General features: G+C 31.0%; 2 protein-coding genes across 2 annotated transcripts; both read left to right on the top strand.

Moving 5' to 3' along the window:
• Positions 1-77: 77 nt before the first annotated feature.
• On the top strand, positions 78-8371 carry LOC111704494 (uncharacterized). Its single transcript, XM_023476740.1, has 5 exons — positions 78-132; positions 5547-6143; positions 6557-6655; positions 7115-7229; positions 8294-8371. The coding sequence occupies exons 2-5, from the start codon at positions 5548-5550 to the stop codon at positions 8369-8371; spliced, it is 888 nt and encodes a 295-aa protein (XP_023332508.1). The 5' UTR covers positions 78-132; position 5547.
• Positions 8372-12147: 3776 nt separating this feature from the next.
• On the top strand, positions 12148-15354 carry LOC111704493 (uncharacterized). Its single transcript, XM_023476739.1, has 4 exons — positions 12148-12275; positions 12647-12769; positions 13892-14050; positions 15193-15354. The coding sequence occupies exons 1-4, from the start codon at positions 12213-12215 to the stop codon at positions 15352-15354; spliced, it is 507 nt and encodes a 168-aa protein (XP_023332507.1). The 5' UTR covers positions 12148-12212.
• The last annotated feature ends 1847 nt before the right edge of the window (positions 15355-17201 follow it).

Genomic DNA, 17201 nt, shown 5'->3' with positions numbered 1-17201 from the left:
TTCCCCCTTCCAATCGCGTAAATATCTTCAGTCTGAGAGCTGAGACCGGCGTTGAAATTACTATCAGTAGTGAGATGGTAGTGAAAGTGATAATATTGAGAGGATAGACTTGAATGATGGGAACAATCAGGGGTAAGTTCTCATCTGGCGCGTAGATTCTATTATTTGCTTGGTGACTGCGTAGAATTCCTGTTTTTTGTATGTTTGTGGTTTGTTTTTAGGGTTGAATCTGCGGTTTGTTTTTATTTCGTCTGTATGGTTTTATGTATCAATTGATTATGGAACAGAAAGTTTAAAAGTTTTTTTCGAGTTTTCCACATTCCAGTCTATTGTTTTCAGTAGCTTTTTTGTATTCCAGCAGGCATGAGCCACAACCGTACGGTCTTCCATGCCACAGCATTTGAGTATTCCGGCAAATATTACGTTTTCAAATGGTAAATTTTGTTCATTTTTCAATTTTCAAAAATCCAGCGACGTCATGCAAAAGATATATATAAAGATCTTTATATTTAAGTTTTAAATTGAAATAATGCTGATTCCTTTTGTGTAAACTCCAAGGTATTCATCCACAAAAATAAATTAAAACTTTCGTCTAGGATTGCTTATATTTGAAAACATAATGAAATATATAAATGATGCACCATAACATACTTTTTAAGTTCAAAAGAGCCCATAGCAGAAAATTTCCACTATTTAACGAGAAAATTTCAAAATAGATTTTTTTTTGGTGGAAATCTGTAACGCTTAGGTAATGACGGTTATTATTGTGATATTTCTCATCTTTTCTTACTCTTTAGAATACCTAAAACAATTTGTCTCAGTGCCCACAATTCGTAAAATAATGTAAAATTTTCTTTGTAAAATGTAAATCAGCGAATGCATCTGGATTTATGAAAATTGCAAATTTAATGCACTAAATTCGTCATTTAAAAACGTAATAATTGCCGGAAGGCTCAAATGTTGTGGCATGGAAGACCGTACGGTTGTGGCTCATGGCTGTCGGAAGACAAAAAAGCTAATATGTGGCATGAAAGGGAAAAATGTTGTGGCTTATGGCCGCCTGCCTTCCCCCCGCTCTTCACACACTAAAAGTTTAACACAATTTTATTCTTCTCATTAACACTTTATCTGCTATAGTCCAAGTAGGGTAACTTTTACTCCACCAAGTTTTAAACTAAATGTGTTAATTCTTTTCAGGCAATTCCACTTTTTAAGTCCTGATATGAAGGTCACGGATTTAATGAATAATAAAATAAATAAAGTCTACTGCTACACCCCCCCCCCCATCAAATAAAAATTACCACGGCTAATCCATTATCTGTCAGGATTATGTAACTGACACGTGTGTTCTCTTTATCAATTGAATCTAATCTGATCGTGACGAAGATATTTTTATATTTATATATTTATATATATATATTTATATATATATTTACCATATATTTATTATCTATATATATATATACCATATATTTATTATCTATATATATAACATTGGTTTCCTAATACTCAAATATTTCTAAACAAAAGATTGTGCCATTATTTACTAATCGTGATAACATCAAATATGAAATCTTCTATTTATCCGATCAGCTGATTTTTCAAGATGGATGCCTAGGTTTCTCTCCTTCTCATGGTTTATCCTGCATCTCATCCTAACATCTGAGTTTATTAATTCATGTTTAATCACCCGGAACTTAGAACCAGAGAACAACACTGTTAATTATAGAAATCTCTTTCAGTGGTTCCCATTGTATACATGCTAAATTTATACCTTTTTCTGGTTTTTTTTGTTGGACATTCTTTTTTAACTAGACCCGTTTTTATATAGACCATCTCCATTTTTATCTGTCTATATTAAGCATCGATCATCTAATCCATGCCCTGTTTTGGAAGTACATTTCCATCTTTATATTAGTATATTTAGCAGTATAGTTTCATCTATCTATTGGTATATTTGGTAGTCTATTTCCATCTATTTATTTGTAAAGGAATTGAATCTTTGCTACAAATTATGATTTTGTAATCCCTTTATCTTTGCAATCCATTGTCGTAACCTTTGATATTTCAAACTATGAATTATACTATTGGTTAAATTAATCTTAGTTTAAAAAATCAAAGGTTTTCACAATCAAGTTGCGAAGAAATAGGGATAAAAATTTTAGTTTGTGGCAAAGACTCATTTCCTATGGTAGCCTGTATTCCATTATCTTATTAGTATATTTTGCAAACACTTCCATTTTTCTATTTGGTACATTGGAAAGTCTATTTCCATATATCTGTTGGTATAATTAAAAGTACATTTTCTAATAACAGATGATAAATTAAAGAGTCTATTTTCAAATAAATATTGGTATATTTGGTCGTCTATTTACATCCATCTATTGATATATTATAGATAATAATGATTATATATTTATTTAATATCATATATTGGCAATCCATTTCCGTCCATCTATTGGTATATTTTGAAGTCTAATTCCATTTATCTATTGGTTTATTTTAAAGACTAATTCCATCTATTTATTGGTTTATTTTGATATTTATTTCCATGTTAATTTATGTATATTTTTATCATCTCATTCATCCATCTATTTTAAATATTTAGTACTTTGTACTTCGTAATTTGAACTTTGTACTTTGTACTTTGTAATTTGTACTTTTTACTTTTTACTTTTTACTTTTTACTTTGTACTTTGTACTTTGTACTTTGTACTTTGTACTTTGTACTTTGTACTTTGTANACTACAATGGTCTCAGTGACAATGTGCCTAAAAAGTTACATTTTGCGTAAAACTTGCGGTTTTGCTCAAATTGCACAAAAAAATTGCGCAAAACGAAAATTTTGTTTCATGCGCAACTTTCGCAAAAAATATTTCCGGTTTTTCGCAAATTGCGCAAAAAATAGCGCAAAAATCATTGCGTTTCATGCGCAAAAATAGCGCAAAAGTTTGGAAAAAAAGTTGCGCGAAAATAGCGCAAATTTTGCGCAAAAGATTTAGCCATTTCGTGGAAACCCTAATATCGGATGGTCATAAAAGGCAGAACCGAATTAACCAAAAAAAATTGTGTGAACATATTTTTATGATTCTTGAAAATTTAATTGGAATTTCTTTTTCTATAAGTTTTTACAAATCAAAATCTTATTAAATGCAACCATAGAAAGTAAAAAGTTTAGAAAGGGGATGATCGAACAAGATTTAAGAATATTTTTTTATTTTCAACAAAGTTGAATAATTGTTTCTAAGTTTTTGAAATCTAATTTCTAACTGATTCATCTTAGAAAAGTCGAAAAAACTATTGGTAATTTAAGACAAACAATATTAAAGATTTGAGCAATAATACTTATGTAGAGGAGAAAATGTGAGAAAATCTAATCAGAGCATAATAGAGTTGGGAGGAGAACGAAGAATGATAAATTACATATATTCAGTTTATATATACATACAGTGTATACATACAGTGTATATATACTGTGTATACATACAGTGTATACATACAGTTTATATATACATACAGTGTATACATACAGTGTATATATACATACAGTGTATACATACAGAGTTTATATACAGTGTATACATACAGTGTATATATATACATACAGTGTATACATACAGTGTATATATACAGTGTATATATACAGTGTATACATACAGTGTATATATACATACAGTGTATACATACAGTGTATACTGTTAGGGCTGGGCACGTTCAGACTTTGATCTAGCCGTTAGTTAACTGTCAGTTAAAACCGTTAGCAGTTTTTTCAATAAGCCATTCGTTTTTTAACTAAAAAACGGCATTTTCAGTTTTTTTAAAAGCTACTGTATGCTAACGATCTCAATATTATTAACGGCGTTAATGGCAAATATTCTAGAAAATGTTAATGGTGACAGCCGTTAACGATTCGTTAAAGATTATGCAAAAATAGCTGGACAAATTTGAAGACAACATTTAAAATCATCAAAATGCATAAATTTCTGTAATTCAACAAATAAACGATGAAAAAATGAGAAGACGGTGTTTGAAAACATCAAAAAACATGAAAGATAATCTTTTATTTTCTGTAAGTTTTATGCAAGTTTAAGCAGACAGGAAAAAGAAGGATAGACTCCGTTCTTTTAAAACACATCAGTTGTTTTTTCAACCGTACATATTTTCGTTAATTAACAATTTAAAATTAACGGGGTTTGCCGCACGCTAACTGACTTTTCTGTTAATTTTCAAAACCCTCCGTTTCGTTGATGGAACTTTGCCCAGCCCTATTACACAGTGCATACTCATGCACGGATTTGTTTTCTGTTTCCTCCAATATTCTTAATGGAGTAGTTTTTCTTCATAACTAAACATATTAAAGGATATCCAGAAAAACGTGAAACTAAAGTAAATCGTGCGTAATTGAAAACCTGAATGTTTTTTATCAGAGCTCTTTTTATTGAAGAGCTAATTCAGAAGAAAAAACATGTTTCCTAATTCTCTTACATGTGACCAGATATATTTGCTTGTCTCATCAAAGTTAGAGGTGATACGAGGTGATACGAGGACAAAAGACAATTCTACCTATCAAAGTAGACTAAGGACAGTTCTTATACCTATCAAAGTTATAGACTGAAGACAGTTCTATCTATCAAAGTAGACAAAAAACAGTTCTATCTATTAAAGTAGACTGAAGACAGTTCTATCTATCAAAGTAGACTAAAGACAGTCCTACCTATTAAAGTAGAATGAAAACAGTTCTATCTATCAAAGTAGTCTGAAGACAGTTCTATCTATCAAGGTAGACTAAAGACAGTTCTATCCATAAACGTAGACTGAATACAGTTCTATCTATAAAAGTAGACTAAGGACAGTCCTACCTATCAAAGTAGACTAAGGACAATTCTTATACCTATCAAAGTTATAGACTGAAGACAGTTTTATCTATCAAAGTAGTGTGAAGACAGTTCTATCTATCAAAGTTGACTAAAGACAGTTCTATCTACCAACAAGTAAACAAAAGACAGTAATAGCTATCAAAGTAGACTGAAGACAGTTCTATCTATCAAAGTAGAATAAAGAAAGTTCTACCTATATTAACGTAGACCGAAGATAGTCCTTTCTATCAAAGTAGAATAAAGAAAGTTTTACCTATTGAACACTTACATCTGGCTAGTGGCTTGATGATTGATATGACAATGAAACTTCATAAACATAAACGTCTGTTCAATCACATCTACGCAGCTCAACTACGTCTCGATAATTATTAAATCTGATTCCAGATCCCAGAATTAATACTTTTGAAAATCCTATTTATATAATTTTTTGTCTTTGATCATTGTTCCTAAAATAAAAAAGGAACAATCTAAAACTATGATTGAAATGGACAGTGTGTACTGTGTTTGATGTGAATGCCCGAATTAATTCTAGAAATCTAATTATCAAGTGCGCAATAAATTAGAAACTAATCACATAAATCTTGAATTTGACTCAAAACTGAAAAACTTTGTTTCAGAGTTGGGGAAAAAAAGATCTTCTTTATTTGTAATTAACTTTTTCTGTTTTAGAATGAATCGGCAGAGGAAGCTAGCATTGACTATAACCATGTGGAGTTTTATAAACCTCATTACTATAGCTGCTGCCCAGCTCACAGACACTGGAGGATTTATTCGGAACACCGCCGGCGGATCAAATAACATTCGAGTTCCATCATTCCGCCCTGAAGCATTCCGTCACAGCGGATATGCAGTGATTACGCAGGGCGGAAGATCGCTAAAAGAAGGCGGAGATCAGACCTGGATTAAAAGTAGAGGAATCGAAACGACTAAAAAAGGTGTTGAAATTAGAAAAAATCTGAAAAATGTCCAAAATGGCGGTATGCCTGGTAGAGCAGGTAGTGGTCGAGTTCTCTATGATCAAGAGAGACCGGAGATAGATGAAGGCTGGTCAGGCAGGGAGGGAGGTTTCCAACTGGACCCTGAGAACTGGAACCAGGACGGAGGATTTCTCCGAGGAATACAACAAGGACGGGAGGAACAAGGATCATGGACGGTTTCTCAGGACGGAGAGAAGAGAGAGAAGAGAGAGAAAGATCTTGTCTGCTTTCCCCAACCCAGAGTTAGTCCTGGTTCAAAGGAATTCAACTTAACCTGTACTTGTGCCAGGTAAACAGTATCAACCAGAAAACAGAGAAATGATTGTCGTCTTCTTTATTTTCTCCAGTCAGGAAATTTTTTATTTTCAACTAATTGATATCTTAAATAATGAACATGAACAAGAATTGAGTCTTTGCCACAACTTAAATTTTCTAATCCTATAGCTTTGCAACCTAGTGATGTAAAATTTTGATATTTGGAAAAATTTGAGGCCTACGATATTGGGTTGCAAAGATATAGTGATTGGAAAATCAGAGCTTGTGGCAAAGGCTCAATTCCTTTACAAAATCAAGAAAAATTTCATAATTACTTCAATCACTCCAAAGTTTCTCGTAGTTTATCGTAAATTCTTGTTTACTTGTCCAGGAGCAGTTCCATCTCAGTTTATCTAAAAGATACAATCTCTATTTATCTATGAACAGGAATAGAGAGATGGAGATGGAGGTTAAGATAAGCCTGGCCAGCCTAGTGTCTAACCTCTCACAAGATGTATTCGACAGAAATATCATCATTCAAATACGGTATACAATACAATACAATAATAGTAGAAAGGAAGTATAGAAAAAAAAGAAAAGAATGAAAAATAGAAAAGATGGATAATAGAAAGTATGAATGATAGAAAGGATGAATGATAGAATGGGTAAATGATAGAAAGGATGACTGATAGAAAGGATGACTGATAGAAAGGATGACTGATAGAAAGAAGAACTTATAGAAAGGATGACTGATAGAAAGGATGACTGATAGAAAGGATGACTGATAGAAAAGATGCAAGAATCGAATCCTTAGATTTCTATACGAAAAATAGTTTTGTAAGCTGCAGATCTGGGTCTAAATAAAATAAAAAATAAATAGATTAAAGAAAAATAAGTTAATAATGTTAATAATTAAATGAATATAAGATAACAACAAAAAAACAATCATTATAGTCAAACATTTTTTTTTACAAAATTTGATTATTTATATAGCATTCTTTTTAGCGACTGTTGGTCAGCATCTGTTTATATGGACGAGGACGACCTTTATAAAGTGAATTCTGCATATTTTCGGCCGGATCTTTATATTTCAAAACTAGGCCTTAAAAATATATCTCAGGTATTATAAATTGAAAAATTACATGGTTTCCCATACAGTATGAGACTTGAATAACGACCTACAAATCCTTTAACAATCTTGAGGTTGCATGTGGTTTTTCAAGGTTATAAAATACATTCATCATCGGATACAAGAACATGAAACTGACAACTCAGCAATTTCCCACTTTTTGAAAGATTTATTTGTCGGTATAACTAATCGTTGTTCTGCAACCAGACCATAACAATACTTTCACATCAAATTCAAACAAAAATAAAAGTATTTTATTATAAGGTTTACCTTTCTAACAGAAGTTTTCAGAAAAATGGTAAATGGTAAATGGTAATTAAGTGGCAACATTGTAATCATCTCCGATTTTAAAAAATTGGACAAATTTTTTATTAAAATGTTTTTGTGCAACGCTTAAGTTTTCAAAGTGTGGTGTGATCTACGGTCTATAATCACAAAACACAAAAACAAGCAGACCATATTTTGGAAATCACAGAATTCGTCGGCTTTAGGTTTATTTCAAATATTATTCGATTAAAGATTGAATGAATGTCTTGGATCGGAGAAAAATAAAAAATCGTCACATAATTTCCATGTTAATTGGGACACTCTGCATGTAAAATGTTCAAAGATGTAATCTTTTTTTTAAAATATAAATCAAGAAATTTATTATATGTTTTAAAATGCTTGTATTTTTTTTGGCAAAAAGAAAATAATTCAGTTTGGTAATTTTACCTCCCCAAATATTTCTATGAGTTCTTTTTTTGAAATTGATTTTAAAAAAACACAAAATTATATTGAATTCCAAAAAGAAAAGAATAAGCACACGATGTTCAATTTAAAAACAAAAAATAATCATGAAATTAAAATGCAAAATTCCTACCAAAGAATGTCAAATATAAGCAAAAAGAAATAGAATTCTATACAAAAGTATTTTTATCCAAAGAATCATTCTTGGATCTTTATCAAATTAAATTTTTTAAGTTTTGAAGAAAAAAAATTTCAAATTTTTTTCATGTTTTAAATCTGGAATTGCCTTGTCGTAAAAAAACATTTAGAATCATGACTATTTTTAGTTAAGATTGGAGGGGACACCTAATGTTGCAAAAATGGTTCCTGGTTTATTTTCTCCAGGCAAGTATTTTCAGTATTAAAAAATTGAATTCTCTAGAATCTGTATTTTATCAAATGTTTAAAGTAATGCATAAAAAGTGGTGGTTTCGCACATAGACCTGCAAAATTAGGAAAACAAACATTCGTAGATGTTTTGCAATGAAATTTTAGGGTTTTAACTTTTAATATTTGTACAGTAATATCTATAAAACATAATATAAAACATAAAATAAATATGATTTGTTAAAGCAAAAAGTAAGCATAGTAAATTATAAAAAAATACATTTAAGCAATATCTTGTGTGTATCTCATGTTGTCATAAAGCAAAAAATGTTACTTGTATATCTTGAAAATCCCCTTATGGACCAAAATAGGTACGTGTCTAATTTGTTATAATTGCTGTTCTCGTAAAACATTTAAAAATAATATCTCGAGTTCAATCGTCGTCTTTTTATTCCCCAGGGTAATGGGTTCACTCTGTTTGACATTGATAAGATGTCAGGTTCTAGCAATATTTATTTTAAACGTGCGGAGTTTTAAACAAATCCATGTGATTCTTGCATTTAAGATGTATTTATTATCTCCTTGACCTTGGTTAAACTTAAAATGGATGTTAGTTCGGCCATTTTGAAAACTGATGGATGCTAGTGTACGGCCATTTTGAAAATTATTCCCATGACGGGGATTTAGCAATGTCAACATATTTCATAATAAATATAAAAACAGAACCCAGCCATATTTTATGTCGTTTCTTTATCCCATGGCTGGCAGGAATTCTAGTTTGCAAAGAAAATAAATAAAACTTAAGGTTTTCGTTTTTATATTATAGTCTATGTATTTTCCAGCGATCCTTCATTAAAATATTTACATTTATGGTTCACTGCGCAAAAATGATTGAGATATTCTTTTTTTCTATCTGAAAATTTATAGTTTTAAATTGTGATTCTCTACTAGGGTATTTGTGCAAAAGAAAAAGGAAGGAAATTGACAGAATAAACAATAGAAAAACAATGAACAATGAATGATACATTCTTCAGATACGATTTTAAATGAACAGTTCTGAATCCTGGAACTCTTTGAATAGTTTACGTCGACCATCTCTTTAATAGTCCATCTTGTCTTATTCTTGGAGATTAGATATCTACTAGATACACTATGACAATCTATATAATAAAACAAAACATTTGTATATATATATATACAGGGTGTCCCACGAAACATGACAATAGGAAGACGACTTGAAAGTCGTCTTTGATATTTGAATTTATTTGTGACATTTAGTCTTCTATCTACTTTAACATGTAGGATTCTTGAAACAATTATAACATAATTCTCCTAGCCCTGGCATTTCCAAAAAGTGGTCTGCGTTTTTTGTGCTTTCAATATTACCGGAGATATAAAGAGTTTGGTTCAGATTTCAATTTTGTTAAATAAAAGCAAAATTGTCGAAATCTGAACGAAATTCTTCATATCTCGGGCAATATTGAAAGCACAAAAAAGGCAGACCACATTTTGGAAATGGCAGGACAAGGGAAATTTTGTGATTATTATCTCTAGAAATTTACTTCTAAAATTAGATTGACAAAAAAACACAGCAAATTATATCAAAAATCAAGACGACATTTAAGTCGTCCTGCATACTGTCATGTTTCGTGGGACACCCTGTATATGTATATATGTTGCGTTTAGCCGGCCAAACGGGTGGACCGATTGGGCTGAAATTTTTTGTGGACACTCATGGGTGTTTTAGGCTAAAAAATCTAAATCTTTTTTTTAACATTTTACATCCAATTTTTTTAAAAAAAATTTTTCACTGGCAACGCCGGAACCTTCAGCTGGTAAATACATACTGTTTATCTTTTTATAGTTCGATAGCAGACTAAAAAAACTCACGAATTTTCTCTGACCTATATTTCCATATTTGGTTTAAACCCCATTATCTCCAACTTATACATGGAAAACACATTCTTAATGATTTCTTTGACCTTTACATAAAAATACAAAATACTAAAAAAAAAGATTCTAATGAAACAATTATCGTTCGACATTTTTAGAGTTCTGGGTTTTCCTATTTTAATTAATAATCTTTTCTTAGACTATCCTCCTCAATTCAACTATTAGTGGTGAACCATTATATATCTATTTTAAAACAGTAACATCATTAAACACTAAAATTATTACAAAATCATTCATTTTCTCAGAGAACAAGAAAATGTAATTAACCAATTTCCTTTCTTATAAGTTTTAAATAATTCAGACATGCATTTTTTTAGCTCGTCCCACTAGATCTCAAACCACCAACCAGTCAACCACCAAAACTTTGCAAAAGTATTAAGGAGGGGGCACAATGCGTCCTGACTTTCTTGTTTACATTTTTTACGGGTCACAGTGCGGTTTTTGATGATTCGGTGTTTTTAAGCATTAGTGAGATTAAATGCTTTTTTTTGTAAATAAGTAGAGGATAATCTTGATTCAACAACTTTTATTACAAAACTTATATTTGAAATGGCGCTAAGCTACAAAGTTTGATCTCGGTATTAACTGTGAACACTTTTGTTTAAGGGATAATTTCTTGCTCAATCAAAGTTAGTAATTATTTCCGGGTCAATACGGATAACCACACGCACTCATTTAACAGTCTTTTCCATTTGTGATTTTTTAACACTTTGACTGAAATTCTGAGGGGTTTTGAAGGAAAAAGTAAAAACAGGAAAAAACTGCGAGTTTAAAGATTGTTGAATTATACGCAATACGCAATTGAATTCAAATTGGATAAACTGACGCATCTAGCCATGGTTAGTAATTGTAATGGTTAGTAATTGGGTGTGTAATTAATACCGGAATATTTTATATCATTAATGTGTGTATATCTATATTTTATATCATTAATGTGTGTATATCTATATTTTATATCATTAATGTGTATATATATCTATTAAGACTAAAATAAAAGCGAAAACTTAATATTTGAATTCTGTTAAATATTAGTTGTTTTGTGACATGAGAACAACTATTATATATTTACCATGTAATGATGATTTCTCCTCCTGGGGGGCGGATTAGAATTTAATTGTTTGTTTTTTTTTCAATAGGAAATTATTATTTAGTAAAACATATTATTTTTATGTTTAATTTCAAATCGTTTAAATCTTAAATTTTCAGTGACCCTCCTTTTTAGGAGGGGTGTGTTCGATTTACACCGATACCCTTTAATTCGTAATCTGATCAATAATGTTGAAGATAACTTCGTTTTTCTATCATAAAACTGTTTGATTCTGATAATTTCTCCACTGTTTCTAAAGCAAGAAATGCGACAGTTACTTCTATAAAGAAACCATAAATGAAAGTAATCAGCTTTCAAAAGCAATAACATGGATATATAATAAAACTTGATCAAACAAAGCTTTAGGGTACCGTTGTGAATTAAACATACAAATCTATCAATGCAGGGTCACTCGAGATCACGTTTACAGTTCCTTTAAAGGGAGTGTTTACGAAAAATTTAATTTAATTATGAAGCAAAAGGTTTACGCCGTGCTGTAATTTTAATGTAATTCGCAAAATAAAGTTTTTAAACTATCGATGATAAACCAATTGTTACAAAAATTAAGGAAAAGAAAGGTTTTATCGATTATTTAGATAATGCTTTCTATTTACATATTCTGGATTTATTTATTAGATATATTTTTCATTTTACTTTTTGACAAGCCTTAATTCTTCTTAAAGGGAGTGTTCGTGGTTTTTTATAAAGGGCACACAACCATCCAGTAAAATTGTCGATCGGCACTTCTGCATAGGTCTGATTCTATTTTATTTATTCTTTCCGCCTAGTTTTAAACTTGTTTAGATTATATCCGTCTGTCTCCGACAAGTCTGATTAGTATGTACTTGGAGAAGGTTGAGAGTGTTTACCTGGACCCGGAGATAGATCTAGATATATTACAGGTACAAAAATATGTACTGCAACTAGAAGAGAGAGATTTGTTAGTCTTGTATTTCAAATTCGGAGCCTCATGGAGCTATACACTATACAGTGCATTGCATACACTTATTTCCATTCTATGCATCTGTGCAATATAATTTAGAATAATTATAAAATTATGTTTAATTTAATTTTCAAATTAGTTTGTCTTTCTTACGGAAACCTCTGTATGCAATACAATGTACTTTATCTTTTTTTATGTACTGTACTGTGTGGCGAAGATGAAATATTTCATCCTTTAAATCACTGCAAAACTTAAATTAAAAATAAAAACTTGGAAGTTGGAAATGTTTTATCTATTAATTAGATTCTAATTGTGTTTGTTTACATTTAGACCATGAGCCCTGAAACTGTACTGCGAGTATCAGCTGTTAACGGAACTGAGTCACGTGTTCGATTGCGCGGGTTTGCCGCGTCCAATCTTCTAGTAGCTGCCGGCCAGTTGGCCATCAACAAGGTTTCAGGATTTATTTGACTTTTAAAGAGAGTGCTCATAAATTTTGAAGTAGGGAAACGATAAAAGAAAATTAGTTGAGAAGTAATTTTTTTCTGTCCGATAATCAGTTTCTTTTTCAGCTTTTTCTTTATCAGTTCAATACAAAAATATAGTTTAAGATAAATTTTTTCATTTTAAGTTTCTAAAAGTTTCACAAAAAATAAAAGAACTACTTAAAAAAAATATTTTTCTCCAAAATTAATTTCCAAATAATCCAAAAAAATCTTGTTAAGGAGAGAAGAAAAAACATCATTATTTTTTTGTGATAAAATTGTAGATTAGTATTATTATTATGCACATCTATAAAATATGAAAACATGCTTATTCTTCTTGAGAAGTCTTCTTCAGTCTAATATTTGAAACACTAATATTTTAGTAAAGTAAAATTCAGATAATTTTTAAATTTTCTTTTTTCTAAAAACTTTATGAAATTTATGACAATAATTATATAAATTTAAAAAGTCTATCCTCAGGCACGTACAGTGTGTCCCGTTCAACATGAGTATTTCTTGAGAAGTATAGATAATCCCATTTCTTGAGATATGCGAGCCTTTTTCATATAAACTTAGATTCTAAATATCTGCAGAAACGATTGTTATTATTTTAATAATGCAACCTGTCTATGATCATTGTTATTATTTTAATAATGCAACCTGTCCATGACCAGGTTGCAAAGATAGAGTTTTAAGATTTTAGTTCCATTTTCCACATTTTCCAAAAAAAATTATTCTGAAATAAATATTTCAACCATCAGAAAGACTAATATTTCAAAAAGAAATATTTAGATAATTCTGAATTCAAACATTTCGGAACGAAAGAAAGTAAGCTTTTTTTGCTGCAAACTCTTTCAGAATTCTGTTAGATTAAAGATTCTTGGTTTGATATATCAAAGATTCACCATCATGTTGCAAAGATATAGGGATTAGAAAATTTGAGTTAGTGGCAAAAACTCACTTCCTTTTAAAATTAAAGAAATGGAAACCCTTTACTCTGTTTATGAAATTAAATACTTACATTGTAAAACTGAGATTCCGTAAAATAATCAAAGACGACATGTAAGCCTCAAATCTGTTTCAAACCTAGGATGATGAGTTTGAGTATGTGGTGTCGAGTATGACGGGTAGGATGGAGGAGAAAAGGAGGGAGGTCTCCTTGTCTCTCATTGGCTGCTCCTGCCTTGTTGTGGTAGCAGCTGTAGCAGCAGTATTTGCTGCTTCAAAACGAAATCAGTATATCTTAAAGGTAGGCTGGACACTGGACAGGTTTCTGTTATGAACGGAAGTTTATGAAAATTACCGTAAAAGTTTGTCAACGAACAGAAAAAATAGTAATTTTTAGCTGCAAACATTAAGAACGGAAGTTAATAAGATTTAACGATAAATTCTGTTAACCGTCTCTTAGTTATTTTTATTAGCCCGACAAATAAAAAAAACTGTCATATAATTGACAGTCAATATTTCCTTTAATGGGTTGGCTGAGCTGTTTAAAAAGAATACCCCAGTTTTTGTAATAATAATAAAACAACCTCAGAATATATTCTTAGAAAACAACTTACACATAAAGTCTATACATTTAAAAACTTATTTAGCAATAAATAGAGTTAAAGCCTGAATTAAAATTTAATATTCAGAATCTCATAAAGGTAGGCTGGAAAATTTTCAGGTAATGAAAAGAAGTGTATTAAAGATAATGTAAAAACTGTTAATTTACAGCTGTGAACGTTAAGATGAGTTTAAAATGAACAATAGCTTAAACAATAAACGGACATGTTTCAGTTCAGAAACGGAATTTCGAAGTTTTTAAGATTTAACGCGAGGTTCTGTACTCGAACGGTAACTTAATTGGCCTGTCTTTTACATTATTTTGATTATCTATAGCCAAATAAAAAACAGCCAAATAATTGACAGACAAGGGATTGTTATGCGATTTGAAAATTATACCCCAATTTTTTGTAACTCGGATTATTGTATGAGCTGAGGTCCTTAAATTATATATATATTGCGACTTGCGAGCGGTAGGATTGAACTTGCAATTAAAAGTATAATGTGTATATTGAAAAAGGTATATAGAAACGACCCCCTTTTTAGAAATTTTTCGGCAACAAAAAATGAAAGGATGAATCCTGTTGGAATGTTAGAATTGACATAATTTGTTGTTAGATTTAGTTCCGGTTTCATTTCGTGCAGAGTAAAACTTCTGACATTTTGATTTGGTGTACTTTGTGCTAAAAATAGACAAAAAATCTTAATTTTTATTAGAAACTCTGAACATATCTTATTCTAGTTACAATACCTAAAAAATATAAAAAAATGACATTCACGCCATTATTATTTTACTTTTTTTTTTAAATTGTAATGAGTAACTTAATTTTAATGTTGTTTTAGACTTTGGTATATTCTTCCCTGGACTCCTTGCGAAGGAGACGAAAAAGAGGAGAAGAAGGAGAAGGAGGAGAAGGAGGAAAGGTGGAAGCGCAGAAAGAGGGAGATATCAACTCCTTGAAAAGCGTGACGTCAGGGGCTTCCAAGACACCAATAGGAATATAAACAATTTTTCTGTTTTGTAATTGATTTTTTCAAATAAACAAAAAACATTTTTGAGACAAATACGTTTTCACTGTTTTTTTTCAGAACTTTACAAATCAGAAACGTTGTAACAAACGTAATTTTTAAAATATTTTTTAATATTGTCTGAACAACGATGTAAATGAAAAATGAAAAATACCGATCTCAAAATCCCTTTAGAATGTCGCCATTTTTGTGCTGATCGAAATTTTAAAATTTTAAAATCGATTTATTGATTGTTTAATGTTTATTTCAAATATAGGAACTGTATCTTCTGTCACGAAGGTCAACTTCTTTCCTAAGTACAGTATAGTACAAAGAGATACATCACCAGAGAGATCAGATTCGAGAAATTCTGCGCAGAAGGCTGATTCTAATCGTTCTGCGCAGAAGGCTGATTCTAATCGTTCTGCGCAGAAAGTGCAAAAAGAGAGTGCTGCAAAGAAAGTGAAAAAAGAGAGCTCACGGCAAAAGTTAAAAAAAGAAAAAAATCAGAATGTTGAAAAAACTAGTTCGTCCGAAAATGTCGGCGTCCAAACCTCTGCAGATAGTGCTGAAAAAGAAAAGAAAAGTAAATCCGAGGGAAAATTATTGGAACTCCAAGTTCAAGGGAGCAGAGATAAAAACTGGAAAACTTCTCTCTCAACTTTCAAATTTCTCCCAAATCAGAGAAAGATGAACGACAAAGAAATAATTGATGAAAATAAGGAGATAAAAAAGGAGATTAGAGAGGAGAAAAGGACAGAGATGAAGGAGGAGAAGAGGAATGGAAAGGGGACGAGGTGGGAGGATAAAACATCCTTCTACTATGTGACGCACAGTGATAGTTCTACCAGTTCTAAATCTGATCTAACCCGCAGCAGAACCGTAAAAACTGAGGTTGAGGTTCATTCTCCAGGTTCTCCTCCAGCTCTGCTTCCTACCCGAATCTCTGACCCTCTCCTACTGGACCAGATTGACCGGAAATATAGTTTCCTGGATATCCGAGAAAGATGTAGAAAACTGATTAGTATGGGTCTACCTAGCACTCATTTATAAGGGGTTTAATAACTTGTGATGAAAACAAGTTATTTCTACATAATAACCATCAACTCAGAGTTCTTGTTTCTATAATCAATGTGACGTAAAAAATTTAAAAATGTCACAGTAAAATGCGTAAACAAACCTATCTCTCGAACCTTTGTTTGCCAAAATGAGGAAAAATCTTTTTCAGTTCAAATTAAAATTAAGAATAGATCTTTTTGCGTCTGCCCTTTCCATAGTTTATGAATTAAATTATCCTTCATTGAACGAGTGACATGTCCAATTTAGAACGGTACCATCCAGGCCCGTAACCATAATTTTTCCAGCGGGGGTGGAAAGAATCGCGCCGCTGGCGAAACATTTTTTTTGGTTTTTTTAAAAAAAAAACAATGCTTGGTTTGTTTTTACGGTGGTATATGGTTTTCTCTATTACATTGCCAATGTACGCTATAAAGACTAACATTTTTAACAAGTGTATTTAAGCTTTTAAGGGTTACATTTTAGTGTCTGAAACTTTTCAGTTTACATATACAATATACATAAAAAAAAATGAATGGTACTTTAGCTTAAGGAAAAAATTCATTATTTAAAATCAAGGCTTCTTGTCCCTCGGCCTCATCATGATATTATCAAGATGAATAAAAATAAAATTTCTAATACTTTGTTTCAAAGAGTTTATTTATTGACATTGAGACATTCTTAGTGAATTTTTGAGTACTCAAAAAACCCTTCTACTTTGACTAAAAATGACAAATATCCTCGCTTAAAATAATGTTTTTGAAACTCCCAAAAATGGCTATTTTATT

Source organism: Eurytemora carolleeae, unplaced genomic scaffold (genome assembly GCF_000591075.1).
Source record: "Eurytemora carolleeae unplaced genomic scaffold, Eaff_2.0 scaffold146, whole genome shotgun sequence".
Classification (NCBI taxonomy): domain Eukaryota; kingdom Metazoa; phylum Arthropoda; class Copepoda; order Calanoida; family Temoridae; genus Eurytemora; species Eurytemora carolleeae.
This window is presented reverse-complemented; position numbering and strand designations above follow the sequence as displayed.